Source organism: Miscanthus floridulus, chromosome 7, assembly GCF_019320115.1.
Source record: "Miscanthus floridulus cultivar M001 chromosome 7, ASM1932011v1, whole genome shotgun sequence".
Classification (NCBI taxonomy): Eukaryota; Viridiplantae; Streptophyta; class Magnoliopsida; order Poales; family Poaceae; genus Miscanthus; species Miscanthus floridulus.
In genome coordinates this window covers 9,558,789-9,574,609 of record NC_089586.1, presented here as the reverse complement: position 1 = coordinate 9,574,609, position 15,821 = coordinate 9,558,789, and the positions used below count along the sequence as shown (strand labels likewise).

At 46.4% G+C, this 15,821-nt stretch overlaps 2 protein-coding genes and 1 non-coding gene across 4 annotated transcripts; 1 reads left to right on the top strand and 2 right to left on the bottom strand.

Moving 5' to 3' along the window:
* Nucleotides 1-5,681: 5,681 nt before the first annotated feature.
* Nucleotides 5,682-9,778, top strand: LOC136462514 (ADP-ribosylation factor 1-like). Its single transcript, XM_066461613.1, has 7 exons — nt 5,682-6,048; nt 6,954-7,044; nt 7,750-7,865; nt 8,159-8,218; nt 8,318-8,383; nt 9,041-9,246; nt 9,439-9,778. The coding sequence occupies exons 1-6, from the start codon at nt 5,992-5,994 to the stop codon at nt 9,233-9,235; spliced, it is 585 nt and encodes a 194-aa protein (XP_066317710.1). The 5' UTR covers nt 5,682-5,991; the 3' UTR covers nt 9,236-9,246; nt 9,439-9,778.
* Nucleotides 9,779-11,500: 1,722 nt separating this feature from the next.
* On the bottom strand, nt 11,501-11,582 carry TRNAS-GCU (transfer RNA serine (anticodon GCU)). The gene has a single exon. It is a non-coding gene; the product is annotated as a tRNA-Ser (tRNA).
* A 78-nt stretch (nt 11,583-11,660) lies between these two features.
* On the bottom strand, nt 11,661-15,270 carry LOC136462513 (E3 ubiquitin-protein ligase SINAT2-like). 2 transcript variants are annotated; one of them, XM_066461612.1, is made up of 4 exons: nt 15,118-15,270; nt 14,284-14,575; nt 12,809-13,195; nt 11,661-12,507 (listed from the first exon to the last, which is right to left on the bottom strand). In XM_066461612.1, exons 2-4 carry the CDS (start codon nt 14,503-14,505, stop codon nt 12,181-12,183), a joined length of 936 nt encoding a protein of 311 aa, XP_066317709.1. In that variant the 5' UTR covers nt 14,506-14,575; nt 15,118-15,270; the 3' UTR covers nt 11,661-12,180. The 2 variants fall into 2 exon arrangements, with proteins under 2 accessions (XP_066317709.1, XP_066317708.1); XM_066461611.1 differs by having other exon boundaries at nt 11,662-12,507; nt 14,284-14,572.
* Nucleotides 15,271-15,821: the final 551 nt, after the last annotated feature.

The following is a 15,821-nucleotide window of genomic DNA, read 5'->3' as shown; positions in this document are numbered from 1 at the left end:
GATAAGACCATCAGCGAGACGCCAGGGCTCACCACGGTTCGCCACAATGGAGTCGCGCAGCGCACGTAGGTCATCATCCAGCTGCAGTTCATGGCGTAGATCGTCGAATAACTGAAAGGAAGGCTCTGTGATGGCATGAAGCAGCAGATCATCCACCTCCCTTCGAGACAACGCATCGGCAACGACGTTGAGAGTGCCCCACCGATATTCAATCGTGAAATCAAACCCAAAGAGCTTACTAACCCACTGATGTTGGGGAACTATCGAGAGCCGTTGATCCAACAAGAACTTCAATGCATAATGATCTATGCGCACAATAAACTGTCTGCCCCATAGATACGGATGCCAGTGCCGAACTGCTTCTACAAGGCCGATGAGTTCCCTCTCATATGCGGCTAACTTGTGGTGCCGAGCTACAAAGGGTCTGCTGAAAAATGCTAGAGCACCAGCGCCTTGATGGAGTACCACGCCAAATCTAGAGCCGGATGCATCACAATTGACCATGAATGATTTGTCCCAATTAGGAAGTTGGAGAACCGGTGCATTGGACAGGGCCTTCTTGAGGGCGTTGAATGCGTTTGTGGCTACGGGTGACCACAGGAAAGCCTCCTTCTTGAGCAGCGCCGTCAACAAGGTAGCCACCGAGCCATAATCTTTAATGAACCAACGATAGTACCCGGCAAGGCCGAGGAACCCCTAGAGTGCACGCATGTTGCCGGGTTGAGGCCAAGTAGCGATGGCTGCAACCTTCTCCTGATCCATTGCAACACTAGCCGTGGAGATGACATGTCCTAAGTAATGTACTGACGTCGTTGTGAAGTCGCATTTGGAGCGTTTCAACCGCAGATGATGGTCACGTAGTGCAGTCAAGACGGCGTTGATGTGTTGCAGATGCGTCGACCAAGAGGGACTATAGATCAAGATGTCGTCAAAAAACACTAGGACAAACTTACGCAGGAACGGTCGGAGCATTGTGTTCATGATACTTTGGAATGTTGCCGGTGCATTGGATAGCCCGAAGGGCATGACTAAGAACTCGAAGTGACCCTCATGAGTCTAAAAAGTAGTCTTCTCAATGTCATCAGCATGCATGCGCACTTGATGGTACCCTGAACGTAAGTCCAATTTGGAGAAAAACCAGGCCCCGTGAAGCTCATCGAGCAGTTCTTCGACCACCAAAATTGGAAATTTGTCTTTAATGGTGAGCTTGTTCAAGGCACGGTAATCCACGCAGAACCTCCAGGAGCCGTCATGTTTTTTTAACAAGTAAAACAGGAGCAGAGAATGTTGAGGTACTCGGACGGATTACCCCCATTTGCAACATAGCGGCGCACTGAGATTCTAGTTTGTCTTTCTATAGTTGTGGGTAGTGGTAAGGTCGCATGGCCACTGGCAGCGCATTTGGCACGAGATGAATGCGGTGATCATAGGCGTGAGCGGGCGGCAAGCCTTCGGGCGTGGCGAACACATCTTCAAATGAGTTGAGGAGCTTGTCGAGCAAGGCTATCCTGGTGTTGCGGCCCGCGTCATGGAGAGCATGGAGGTGGCAAGTGGACTACATGTCATAGCAGGTTGAGCCGATACCACGCCAGAATACACGCCTCCCGGCCTTGGTGAACGCCATGCACAAGTCATCAAAATCCCACAATATCGGTCTGAGGGTGCGCAAGAAGTTGACACCAAGAACCATGTCCTAGCGGTCCAATGGAATCGTATAGCAGTCGACTGAGAAGACTTCTTCGACAATGCGTATGCCGACGTCGCGCGCGAGCCCCTGGCAAGCGACGTGGTCACCATTTGTGACTGTAACTCCGACACCTGAGCACGGTTCAAAATGGATGCCAACGCGACGTGCGATGTCCCCATTGATGAATGTGTGAGTAGAACCCGAATCAAGCAATGCCACGCACTGCACGTTGCCGACCTGGACGTAAACCTTCATAGTATCTTCTGTCCTGATGCCTACAATGGCCGATAATGATATGGTGGGTTTGTCTTGGCCGACGTCTGACGTTTGTTCATCCTCATCGGATTCTAGCTCCTCCACAATATAATATGTCACTTCAAGGTAAAACAGACGCGGACACTTGTGTCCCTGCACATATGGTTCATCACAGTTGTAATACAAGCCCAATTTGCGGCGATCTGCCATCTCTGCCGCGCGTGAGACGCTTGAAGGGGCGGCTTGGGGAGGAAGCTGAGGCTGCTGATGATGGCATAGCGCCCCCTATCGACGGTAAGGTGGTCTGTCCAGCCGGAGCGCACCGAGGAGGATGACTGGGTGGTGCTGGGAGTGCGAGGGCCGCTGATGCATGGCGACGCTCATAAGCCCGAGCCAAGCGCATGGTGCGGTGCAAGTCCTGGGGGTCATGGAGCTCCACATCAACTCGGATATACTTAGGAAGGCCCCCGGTGAGCAGCTGTGCTTGTTGTAGCGGCGCCAGATGTCCCGCGTGCGCCAAGCACGCCTGGAAGGCTTCCATGTAAGCATCGACGGAGGCACCGAACGGTAGGCGAGCAAGGTCGGCAAGATGGTTGGTGGACAGCGCTGGCTCGAAACGCTGGTGGTAGAGCAGACGGAAGTTGTCCCAGGATGGGCGGCCGGAGTCGCGTTCCAAAACATAATACCATTGCTGTGCAGATCCCATCGTGTGGAAGGATGCGAGCCAAACCTTGTCCGCCTCACGGGTAAGCCGACCGTGGAAGAAGGACTCGCAACGGTTGAGCCATCCAAGCAGGTCTTCTTTGCCGTTGTAAGTGGGGAAGGACAACTTATGAAACCTAGGAACGCCCTAGCTGTCCCCATGTTCCTCAGGGTGATGGCGTAGTTCATGCACCATCGTAGCAGAAGAGTAGATCGGCCCGTTCAGGATGGAGGACAGCGACGGGACCGGCGACGGTGATGACAAAAACAGGATCGACTGAATCGGAAGCCCCTTTGGGGATGGCTGCGAGGTGACGCCAGCAGCCATGGGCGCCAGAAGCGGCACCGTGGACCCCGACAGTGATGGCGAGGGCAGGATCTCTGAGACGACCGGCTCTGACACCGAAAAGCCCCCATACCCCGTCATGCCATATTGTAGGAGCGGCGTGGTGGAATACGGTAGGCGTGGTGGCGTCGAAGGACCCGGACGGCTCTCTACCGTCGCCAGGCGTAGGGACATCTCCGCCATCTGCCGCTGCATGCCTTGGAACATCTCTCCCATCTGCCGCTGCATGCTTGCCAAGGTGGCCAGGGAGTCTTCAAGGGTCGGTGGTGCGGGAGGCGGTGGAAGGGCGCTCGACGTGGCGAGAGGAACGGACGACGACGGCGTGGTGGTGGTAGCAGCGGCAGCGGCACCGGCAGGAGCACCAGAGGAGGCCATGGTCTTTGATACTAGATTGTTGGTGCTTAGGGATCGGAGGGCGTAGGAGTGGGAGGTGAGAGGCCTGGGCTTGAACCCCCGGTGATGAACTAGCGGCGCCGTGCTCGGCGCCCGGCTGGAACTCGGTGGCAATAGGAAGATCGTGAACAGTAACGCCCGAGGGCCCAAGGTGAGATAAACTCAATCCTAGGCCAATCTATTCTATCATAATTGTTCAATACTTATACAAGCAAATCTCTAACCGACTCAACTCTAACTTATTCAAGTAACAAACTCAAGAGATAAGTATCCTAGATTCTAGGACTTGCTAACCAACTGGGCCGACTAAGCCGGGCTCCTAGCCATGGTGTCTGCGCCTGTAGACCGTACCAGTCATAACAATCTGCCTACTTCTTGTGTTTATCCCGTGGAACTCAGGGAGCTGTGGAGGATGAAAAGCTAGCGCTTGGTTTTCTTGGTTCTTGCCAGAATGACCAATTAATTATCCAAAGACCAGATTAGCTCCTATGATTACAGCTTTGGCTTTATTGATTTATATGATCAATAGCGTTTGGTTGTTACTTGCATCACTAAAATGCCACCGTGGCGTTAGCACGGACAATATACTAGTATAAGTTAATGCTCCATTTGAATCCCCGCCAAGGGAATTTTGTTTATGCCAATGAATTTTTATGGGATGTCCTTTAAAAAATATATATATATGAAAAGACACATCTGATCACACCTTTATATAACCACGTTTACCATTACAGCATGATGACGAATTTGATACATCCTTTATCCATAGCAACGCACGGAGTGGCCAGTAGAATCTAATAAGGCAATTAGTTTTTTTTCCTCGAATACGTAAAAGATTTGCGTATCATTATAATTAAGAAGAAGAGTTTAACCATACACACGACACGCTTCTAATGAGAGCCCTAGGAGGTCTTACAGTTGTGACTAGACCTTTCTAGCAGACTGTTTCAAACTTCGATATTATATAAAAGTAAACAACCGAACTAAGAGCAACGCAGTAATCCACAGAGCTGGGCGCCTCCGCTACTGGCCGCGCGATCATGCTCCGTCATCCGAGAAGAGTCTTCTACTAGTCGTAGCATTGGTCGTCGAGAACATCGCGTCCAGTGCTTTCACTTCGCTCGATGTCAAGTTCCTTGTGAAAAAGTCGTCGTAAGCTCGTTTGGACGCGGATGAGATTGGAGCTGCCGGCGGTGCAAAGCTCATCCTCCGCATGAGGAGCACCTCGCCCCGTTTGAAGGTCGGAATGTGCGCCAGCGGCTGAACGGCAATCCGTCTGCTCCGTTTTGGCAGGGGTTGCCTTATGGTTGCCACCTTCTGCCTAGGTGGACTAGCGATTAATGGCGACATTCGCTCGAGCTGCACCTTCTCAGTGAACCGTGCGAGACGTCGGGCAGCTTCACGTGGTGTGGGCGTCGTGTCCCTGGGTGTGGTGCAACCATCTGCGACGCCGGGTGCTCCCGCTCGTGGTGGCGTGAGTTGTGGCGGCCCCTGCACTGGCGACCTCAGAGACAAGTCCATCGTCCACTGAGCAGCCGTCGCCGGGGAACAGGTGTTCGCCACTGGTGCTTCAACCTCCTGAGGAGCTATCGTAGCAGGCAAATACTCAGATGTTGCTGCTCTCATTGGCCGGCTCACGACAAGTGAGTTGGCAAGCTCCTCCAGCATAGGGTCGAAAGAGATGACCAATGCGGGAGGCCCCGCACTCACGCACATCGCCGGCGCCACCGGATCTAAAAAGGCAATTAGTTTTGAACCGTCTCAATCATAGTAGCAAGTCTATCTAATTTCTTCTTAATCTCTGGTTTCTGGGCAAACGCTACATTTACTCATGATCATAGTCATAGCATTTATAATAGATCTTGGTACTTATAATTACATCGTTTTAATTGAACGCCACGAAAACGACCGAGTAGGCTCTAGCAAATTAAAAGAAGTTTGATGTAAACCTATTACCTATGTTCCCATTGACTGTGCTCTTAATTTGGCACCAAGTATTGTTAGTATATACGATTACCCTAATTCCCAAGATCATGTATACAATAGTAGTACCTCAAAGCCTCAAACAACTAGGACAAATAAATAAATTCTTCCTATGACACCTGGAACCGAGTACATGGTTGGCTGGATGTGAGCATTGTACGTGCTGAATGGTCTCAAATCAAAATTCCACAAACACGAAGACACCAAGCAAAGCAAAGCAAAGAATTCTACCCGCGTGCGTCGTGTTCTCGTTCTGGCGGCGACGGCGAGGCATGATAGCAGGCGAACCCCACAAACCAAAACTGCCAAACCCTGCCAAGAAGGCAAGAACACCCACCCACCCACTGCTTCTTCCTTCTCTCTCTCTCTCTCTCTCTCTCTCTGCCAGAGCCAGACCAAACCTGACCAAGACCCAACCCACCCACTGGACCGGACCGTGCCCCGCTTGGTCCAGCGCCGGCCCTGCCCTGCCTGCAGGCTCCCTCCCGCGATCCGCTGCTCTTGAGCTCGACGGGACGGAATCCCGGGGGACAGGGGAGAAGGGGAGGGAGAACAGCAGCCCGCCGCGGAGGGCCAAGAACCCGACCGGAGGGAGGCAGGGAGGAGTTGAGCGTGCGGCGGAGAGATGGGGCAGGCCCTGCGCAGGCTCTTCGATTCCTTCTTCTCCACCAGGGAGATGAGGGTACGTAATGATACCATCTTGCCCCTCTCCCTCCTCTACCTGCGGTTCCTTCCTTCGATTCGATTCGGTTGCTTGCTCCGCCCGTCTCTTTGCTCAAGTAGGCTGCTCGTTCTGGCAACTCCTAGGCTTGTGTTCTAGTTTCTCTCTGGGTTGAAAGAAGGGCATGGTTTAGGCCCGCCTGCTCCTCGAGTGGCTCGGCTCGTCTGGAAATGTGAGGAACGTTGCTTCCGCCCGGTACTGCGCGAGGATTCGGGCGTGTGGGTTGGCGTGGATTAATTGCTGATGCGATGTTCCGTTGCTAGAGGTAGAGCTTCGATCTTGGTTCTGTACTGGGAGTGGCATGTGAGTACTGAGTATGTGACCAGGGATCCATTGTTACGGTTTATCATGATTCGAGGGCTTTTAAGTTAGGATTCTACTGTTGATTCCAGGGCTCTTTAAGTTCAGTTATTAACTTGTGCCATGCAGAAGCCTATTGAATTCCCAATTCAGTGCTTGGTCACTCTATCGTCCTTCTCTCTCTCTCTTAAATAATACTATATCACCCTTGTGGTGAATTGCGAATTTTTAGATCAAGTGATGGAGGTAGCAATCAAGGAATTGGCTGTAGATGGGTCTACTGGGTACTGCTTTCTAACCAGCTGATTTTGAGATGAAAAATGAGTTACCAACTAGCATTCTAGTGATTCTAGCTAAAAATATAGATGTTCGATATCCTCCTTAAGCCAACTAACACGAACCACTCCGCCAACTTTTCTTTGTCATTTTTTTACAAGAGAAACATCTCTGCTTATAGTAAATACTATTCCTTTATTCATCCTATCATCCTCCATCAGTTCCAGTTTGTCTTTTTTTATCAATGCTTATCTAAGTCTGTCACTAATCGTGTCATTAACCTCTTCAAGGTTGTGATGCTTGGTCTCGATGCAGCTGGTAAAACAACTATACTGTACAGGCTGCACATGGGAGAGGTTCTTTCAACAGTCCCTACAGTCGGTACGTGGCCCATATCATTATTTATTTACTTACCATTTATCTCCAATGCTGAATGATTGCAGCATGCATGCAGTTTTATTCTATAAACTTATACTCTTATTTGTTTATTATGTGTGTTGCCAAATAAAATATCGAACCAAAACTTTTTTTTTGCTGAAACCCTTTGTGTGATTTGTCTGCCGAGTACAGAATAAAAAAAGAAGGCAACAATAGGAAACCATGGTCATCAACATTTGGTTCAAATAGTGGGATAATGCGTGCTTCAAAGGCATAATCTGATCTTAATTGGTATCGATTCAGAAACATTTGTGTATGTTGCATCTGATGGTTCAAAAAATGACTTTCTTCAAAGCATTCTTCTTCCAATGTTGATTTGGAAATTCATGATGATATAAATGTGGAAGCTGGGAAATGTATTGATGATATAACTTGAACGCTTCGGATGAGTAGACATTTTCAATCAGGCTTGTAATATGATTTTTTTTTTTTCATATTTTGAATTTTAGTTTCCTTGTTATTGCAGTTGCAGTTATGAACAATTTCTTCTAGATCATGTTACTTGACACAACTTTACGTGATTAAATGGAGCTATACAGAAACTTCATGCATAACATAATGCTCTGGAGTCTGGATTGACCTTGTTGCTATCCTCATTTCTCCATCCAATGACTACCTCTGGTAACATAATTTTCATGCTTCCTGCAGGTTTTAATGTTGAGAAGGTTCAGTATAAGAATGTGGTATTCACTGTGTGGGATGTGGGTGGGCAAGAAAAACTCAGGTCACTGTGGAAGATGTACCTGAGTAACTCTGATGCACTGGTAATAACTATTACTTGCAAGTCTATAGACACATGAGTAGCTTCCCATTATGTCTCTTTGGTACTTTTGCCGCTCTTGTCTTTCTCAACTCTTGATATGGTGTTAACTTTGGGCATTGTTCTTCTTCAATTGTAGTTAATATCCACATCACAGCCTATATGTATTCCCTCAAGTCGAAGCACATTTTGAAAATTTTGGATGGGTAGCTTAGTAAATTGGTGTGCAGAATAGTATAAGTGAAAGGCATTTAGTCTTCTTGCTAAGTTTGTGTTTCAGCTTTTGGTTTGTTGCAGATCTATGTCGTTGATTCTTTGGATAGAGAAAGGATTAGAGATGCGAGGCAAGAATTCCAGGTAAGATAGTCATACGACCTCCATCAGTACAAGATTTACTGGCCCCTTAGATTATGTCTGTTGATGATACGATGTTATGCATCCTTTTTCTCCTTCCAGACCATTATCAAGGACCCTTTGATGGCAAACAGCATAATCTTGGTATTCGCAAACAAACAGGATCTGGTAAGTTAAACCAAGAGTTTGGAGGCGCTAAGGGCTACCTGTGTAATATTTTATGACCTTATTCACATGCGGCTGTTTATTTATTCACGTGCCTGAACCTTGATTGCTTCTGTTGGGTTTCAACTCTAGCCTACCCCAACTTGTTTGGGACTTAAAGGCTTTGTTGTTGTTGTTGTTGTTGTTGTTGTTGTTGTTGTTGTTTGAAGTACCCTCCTTATAATGAGTAGTTATCACATGTTCTTTTTTTTATTATTTCAATTTATATTGTGTGCCACATTAAATTATTTTGCATGGTTATGAGGTATCCAATGTCTTCTTTATTGATTACAGATGAGCTTTCTGTAGGATAAATTTACCTTACAGAAACAAAATTTACTCTTTCCATATTAACAAGATGCCAAGATATCAGAGCATTTATACTTAAAAAAAACGACAAATGTAAAGACCTTCCTGTGTAGGAACTCTTGAGACTATTGGTGCTCTCATGGAACTTTTTAGAATGCCAAAAATATTTCTTCGAAATTCAGTATGGCTAATTGATAACCAGGAAGTTTAGAACTGCTATGTTGTTAATGACTTCAGATTTATTATGGAAGGTTCAAGTGAGCAGCGATCAAGCGATGCTTTCAGACTGATATCTTTCTCTTGCTCACACAGAGAGGTGCGATGAGCACGGATGAGGTTAGCGAAGGACTGGGGATGCATGATCTCAGGAACAGAATATGGCACATACAGGGGACCTGCGCACTCCGTGGTGAGGGCCTATACGACGGGCTCGACTGGCTTGCGTCCACTCTGAAGCAGTTGCAAGAATCGGGTTATGCAACTTCAGTTGCTGGCCCTTCCATCTAATCCAGTGGAAGGTTCTGTATCATTCTGAGCACACAATTGACCCCCCTTTTCTCTTTGCATTAGTATATGGGATGAACATGAACCTCGATCATTCAGGGACCATTTTCCTTTGCTTGCCCGGCATAACTTCTTTCAGTTCTCCTCTCAGAATGTACGATGTCAGCGCTTCAACCCATTCTAAAATGCATGTTCTGTTTGTGCAGTGAGCTCAATGCCTCAACTAATTGAGAAGGCTCCTGCCATGATTCGCCACAAGCCCACAAGAATATGCTCCAGCGCAAGGATTCCTTGGTGTGGCTGCCCGCTGATGGAGTTCCTTTGTGTTGGTATCATATGAGCCAGTTCATCCGGCAGGAACTCGCACACTTTTCTCCTGAGATTGTTTGTAAATTGTTGAACGAATGTATGCCGATCTTGTGTGTATACTTGAGAGCTGGTGCACGTGGTTGTTTTGTTTGTTGTTTGACTGCTTTACAATAAAAGTGATCGTCTGTGATTGCGGTGATTACAAGCTTTGTCGAGTGCTCACAACTTAAGAATATATTGCAATTGTTTTCTCCTGTGCTGCTGGAAATTTCGGAAATTCCTTGTATGTCGTTGAGGTCTCAGTGAAACGTGGGCCCAGCAATTGCATATAATGGATGGATGTGTCACGTGTGTGAATTTTCAGTGGTATAGAAAAACAATCTCCAAGAACAGAAGGATAAACACATCCCATTTTCCAGATGATGGATACAGCATTTTCGTGGATTGGCTTGTTAACAATCTTTACATATGAAACATGCACCCAAAAGCTGGCCGTCGGATCAGGCACGTGAACGGGCCAGAGCATGCGAGGCGTGGTTTTTTTTTTGCAAAAAAACCCTTGAACTTTAGTCGAATCAACCCGCAGTCCAGGCCTTTTGAATGGGTCGGCCTGCCTCCCGCTCGGGCCTGTTTCCCGTTGAACCTGGGCCTTACTGGGCCGAATTCGGCCCGAAACGTTTTTCTATTTTCCTATGAATTTGTTATTTATCTAAAACGGCTGAAATTTTGTAAATAACATAATAAAACAAATAAAAATTTAAAAAATGTCAAACCAAGTTTGTTGAACTCTACACAACTAGCACTGCACTATAAATACATAACATCACACGTTTTAGTGTAATTTTTTGCTATTAATGTGGAACCAGATTTCTCAAGAGTTTTCTAAAAAAAATTAATAGAGTTAGTTTCTTTATTCAACAACAACAACGACAACAACAACAACAAAGCCTTTAAGTCCCAAACAAGTTGGGGTAGACTAGAGTTGAAACCCAACAGAAGCAATCAAGGTTCAGGCACGTGAATAGCTGTCTTCCAAGCACTCCTATCTAAGGCTAAGTCTTTGGGTATATTCCATCCTTTCAAGTCTCCTTTTATTGCCTCTACCCAAGTCAACTTCGGTCTTCCTCTGCCTCTCTTCACGTTACTATCCTGACTTAGGATTCCATTACGCACCGGTGCATCTGGAGGTCTCCGTTGCACATGTCCAAACCATCTCAACCGGTGTTGGACAAGCTTTTCTTCAATTGGTGCTACCCCTAATCTCTCACGTATATCATCGTTCCGAACTCGATCCCTTCTTGTATGACCGCAAATCCAACACAACATACGCATTTCCGCGACACTTAGCTGTTGAATATGTCGTCTTTTCGTAGGCCAACATTCTGCACCATACAACATAGCAGGTCTAATCGCCGTCCTATAAAACTTGTCTTTTAGCTTCTGTGGTACCCTTTTGTTCAAATTGCTATGAAATTTTTAAGCTAGCTTACCCATAACACACATAAAATAAAACAATTGAGTGATTCTATCAGCTTCACGATCATATATATATATTTAAGCTAGCTTACACACAATTGTTTTATTTTATGTGTGTTATGGGTAAGCTAGCTTAAAAATTTCATAGCACACACACACTCAGCCCACGACTCATTTTACGCGTCGTCGGGTTTTTTTTCCTTCCTCACCACTCGTCACCCTAGACCGCGCAGAAGCTCTATCGATAAAAGCCGACTTTGTCCTAATAATATTCATGTCTTGACTTGAAATTAGGTAAATCTCAAAATAAAAATGCTTATACTGGATTGGACTTCTACGCAACTACTAGCAGCTCCATAACGCTGGCACCTACTGGCTCACGCGGCAAAGCCGCGTGATGTTTTCTAGTATATGTTTAATGCTAAGTTTCCTTTTTGGCATGATGGAGAGAGAAAAGGCAGAAAAAAAAGAGAAAAAAAGAGACGACGACTGAGAGATTCGAACTCTCGCGGGGAAAACCCATTTACTTAGCAGGCACACGCCTTAACCACTCGGCCAAAGCGTCGTTGTTGAAGGCATAGAACACAAACCATATTTATAGTGTTTATTTTCTTCCCCTATCAAACCGTTCACATTTGTACACGTACACGTTCAGACAACAAAATCGCGTCTTGCACTGCACCCAGCCAGATGCCCAGGCCAAGCCTAGTAACCGTTGGTTGCTACAGGAAAAAACAAAAACATATGTGCATTGAGCATTGAGGACCACGAGCAGATCCCGTGCACATCTCAGATCGGCCCGGTATCTACCCTATCTTTTCACCCCTGGCTTTTCGTTACTGGGTATACAGCCGTAGCCGTAGCACATGATACACTTGCTCACAAGAACGACTATCTGGCAGGGACAACCAGACAAGGCATAAAAATGAGCACATGTCAGACTGATAGGTTTTGCCGGGGCTTTCCCCACGTGTTAATCAGGTCTGGTCTGGAGACAGTCTGGTCTAGGCTACAACGTATCCAAAATATTTGTACACACATCAAATGCACAGGACGAACACGGAATGGGACTGAACCATCATGGCGAGCAGCAGATCAGCAGAAGGCTGCCCGGTGACCCGCATCATGAGCACGGTGCACCAGGGACGGGGGGATGCGATGCTTCATTGCCCTTGCTCCCTCCAGATGCGGCCGGTGACCCGCAGCTTGAGCTCCTGCCTGCCGCCGCCTGAGAAGAAGAGCGCCATGTTCCGGTGGATGATGAGCCCGTCGAAGCTGTCCCGCACCTTCCGGTGGCTGTCCCTGATGCTCCGCGGCGTGCCCTGCCACGTCAGCTTCCGCCCACCCCCGCCCACCTCCAGGCTGTACCCGAACCCCTGCGCCTCGCTCTCCTCGCCCATGAACCGCAGGAACGCCATGTACACCGGCGCCATCCCCAGTAGGAACGCCTCGAAGTGCAGGCAGAAGTGCTGCCCAAAACACTTGAAAACCTGCATGTATAAAACACAAGGGGGGTGAAATACTGAAATGGCAGACTCACTTAGCCTGATGATGCTTATGATACAGCCATCACAGGTCAGAAAAGAATGGATGGGCTCAAAACAGATCTGATCACATTCAAAATACAAGACATCTCAGAAGTAGGTCTTGTTAGGCAAATACTATGAAGTCACTACTCAATGCATATGCTGACCATACAGATAATCCAGATTACATAACCTGGAATGTTTCCCATGTATCGGTAACAAACGCTTGAGTACTTAAACATGAACAGAGTGTCATTTTACTTACAGTGAGCATCCATGTAGCATTTTCCACTTCGTAAGGGTTGGGCTTCACATATCGGTGGTTAAATGTGCATCCCTCATGCAAGTCCACCTTATGGTCATTGATGAGATGAGACACCAGAAACGGAACATCACCTGTGATCAGACACTCTGAACCTGCGTACGGACAGTTGTATGGCCTGAACCTGCAGAGCTCCTCGTGCTTGAGTTTGTTCTTGTATGGGTGAATCTCAGTGCATCCCATACTCTGGTATTTGCATGGAAGCTGGAGTTGTTCTGCCACCTTCTCAAGTGCTAAGCACCTGATGTTTCCCAGTTCCTGGCGACAAGTTGGGCAATGGTTCTCTACCCTGTGCTTGCAACTAGAGCAGATTGTGTGGCCATTAGGGCACTGCAGAAAAAGGAACCAGTAGATTATTACCATTCTCATTTCCTGAATTCATTTATGTAACTCTAATCATTGCAACTAAAGCTGCTGTTCAAATTACATGATATAAATCCTGAAGCAATACAAATACCATCACTATTCAAGTAACACAATTAGCTTGCAAATCATTTAATTATTCTTATGAAAAAAATGTGTAGAAACAACACCTGAACTTAGGAATTGTGATTATAATAAAGTCAACCTTTTATTTGGAACAATAAAGATAGCTCTTTGACAAAAAATGCAGAACAAGGATACAATAAACATAACCATGGACAATACACAATAGTATGTGTGTCTAGAGAGAGGGAGAGATAGCAGACTAGAAAAAACTTGAAAGTGTTCCAATGCAATTGCAAGCTATAAAAGCTTTAAACTTGCTGATGGTCATGACCATGCCAAATTCTAAGAAAGCGGAGATATAAACTGATAAACATGGGCTCCAACACTATGCATGCACTGATATAAACATACAGAGGAAACAAATGACTGATCCCTTCATTGCTGCTCTTTCATTAACATTAGGAAGTTCTAGATTATTTTGATGTGAGGGAGTCCATAATTGTAATGGACAACATGACAGATGCGATGCGAGGATGAAACAGACTTGATCCATGTGGATCCCAGAGAACTTATCGTCGATTACAATGTGACAACAGAAAAAATGTTACACTAGGATTTTAACAGAACAAAAGTTCAACAACTTGAGATCAATGGGCAAACCTAGATACCTTAAGGTGGTGTAAATGCAGAATATGTACCATAGAACCCAGTCAACCCACCTTCTATACTAACTCAATCCACATGTCCAATAGGCATTGTAAGCTAACATCATTTTCTTAGCATACAGACTCAAACATGCAAAGATGCATACTGCAATTACCAAAATATACCTTTTATGCTAACTCAATCTACATATCTAATAGGCAATGTAAGCTAACAGCATTTTCTTTGCATACAAACTCAAACAAGCAAAGATGCATACTGTAATTATCAAAGCACCTCCTTTTGCCAACAAAATAAAAAGAGAAGATATGTCTAAGCACACAAACCTGAAGTATAGGTGGGCGCATCGAGTTGGTACACACTGGACACTCGAGCAAATCATTCAAGCCAGACAGCGATGACAATGCAACATTGGCTAGTGATGTCGACCACGGTTTACTTGCAGAGTCTACATCAAGCCTGATACCCCCAAGTGGCTCAGAAAGCCCATCGTCATCTCCACAGTCCAACTCAGGGACTACTGTCACAATGCTGCTTCCCGGTGCCATTGTAAGAAGCTCCTTTCAGGTTCGGAAGTAGCACAAAACATCAGCACCCCACCACTCCATTGCTTTCCTGCTAATCACACCAAATTTTAGCATCAAAGGAGACATGCAATCTAAGCACAACAGAATTAACATCCTGCACAGGTCGATTCTGATGTTCAGTTTATCAGGGTCACATAAAAAATGGATAATTCCTCAGAAGTCAGAACCATGAATGAAAGGGATAAAATCTGTTGGCACCGACTGAAGCGTCCGAATCCAACTTGACGCAAGCTACTAATGAGCAAACTACATTCAGATCTCAGAACTCAAGGAGAACCACCCATTCCAGTGACTCTCATCCATGACCATGAACCTTGGCAGTTTCCTAACTCGAATTTGCCACTACGGGTAACCCAACCAACTTCGCCCGATGTATAGTACATTTAATCGAGGACAGGTGCAGGAGGGGCGGACCCAACCCGAGAATTTTTGGCCAAGAAATTCGAAGTCTGTAGGCGTATACATGTATACTGCACTTGAAATTGGGTAAGATTTCAGATCCGAATTCAAAGAGGTTGGGTTTGGGTGCTCGGTTTCGCACAGCAAGAGCGGAAGAGAAAGGGATGGGCGTACCTGGTGGGTGCTCGTCGTCGGCGAAGGTCGCAAAGAGGGAAACCTGGGCACCAGGGCGTTGGGCGGCGGCGGCCGAGCAGTCGTCGGCACAGAGCGCACGCGAGGGGGACGGGAGAACCACCGAGAGAGAGAATGCCGGGGGATAAAGGTTGTTTGGCCGTACGGGCCACCTCAGTAGCCAGTAGTCACTACTGTAGTAGTCAGTACTAGTGGATCCGGTGCTCCCACCCCTTCGTATGCTCTCACGTTAATTTGAAAAAAAAAGAAAAAACCACCCAAATATACTCGATTTTTTTTTAAAAAATACGAATAGATAAATATTGTAAGGTTCTATATTATGTAAAATTCAACGGAAATGCTAGGTCAGGGCGTCCGTTGCCATGGGCTGTGACGGTACGAATGACCCAACTGCCCCGGATGCGTCCTCCAATCAGCTGTTTGACAAAAAAAAAAAAAGTTTGGCTGTCTTCTTCCACTCAAGGGTACGGATAAAAACGGTACGGATATTTTTCGACCGTATTCGAAACCGAATCCATTTAGAGGGGTTGAGATATGTCCGTATCCGAGTCCGGATATCCAACATCCGATACCATATCCGAATACTCAAATCGCATATTTATGATGTCGATATTCAATCATATCCTATCCGACATAGTTGACACTATCCGTATTCGAATCCGAATCCGAACAGAAATATAAAAACA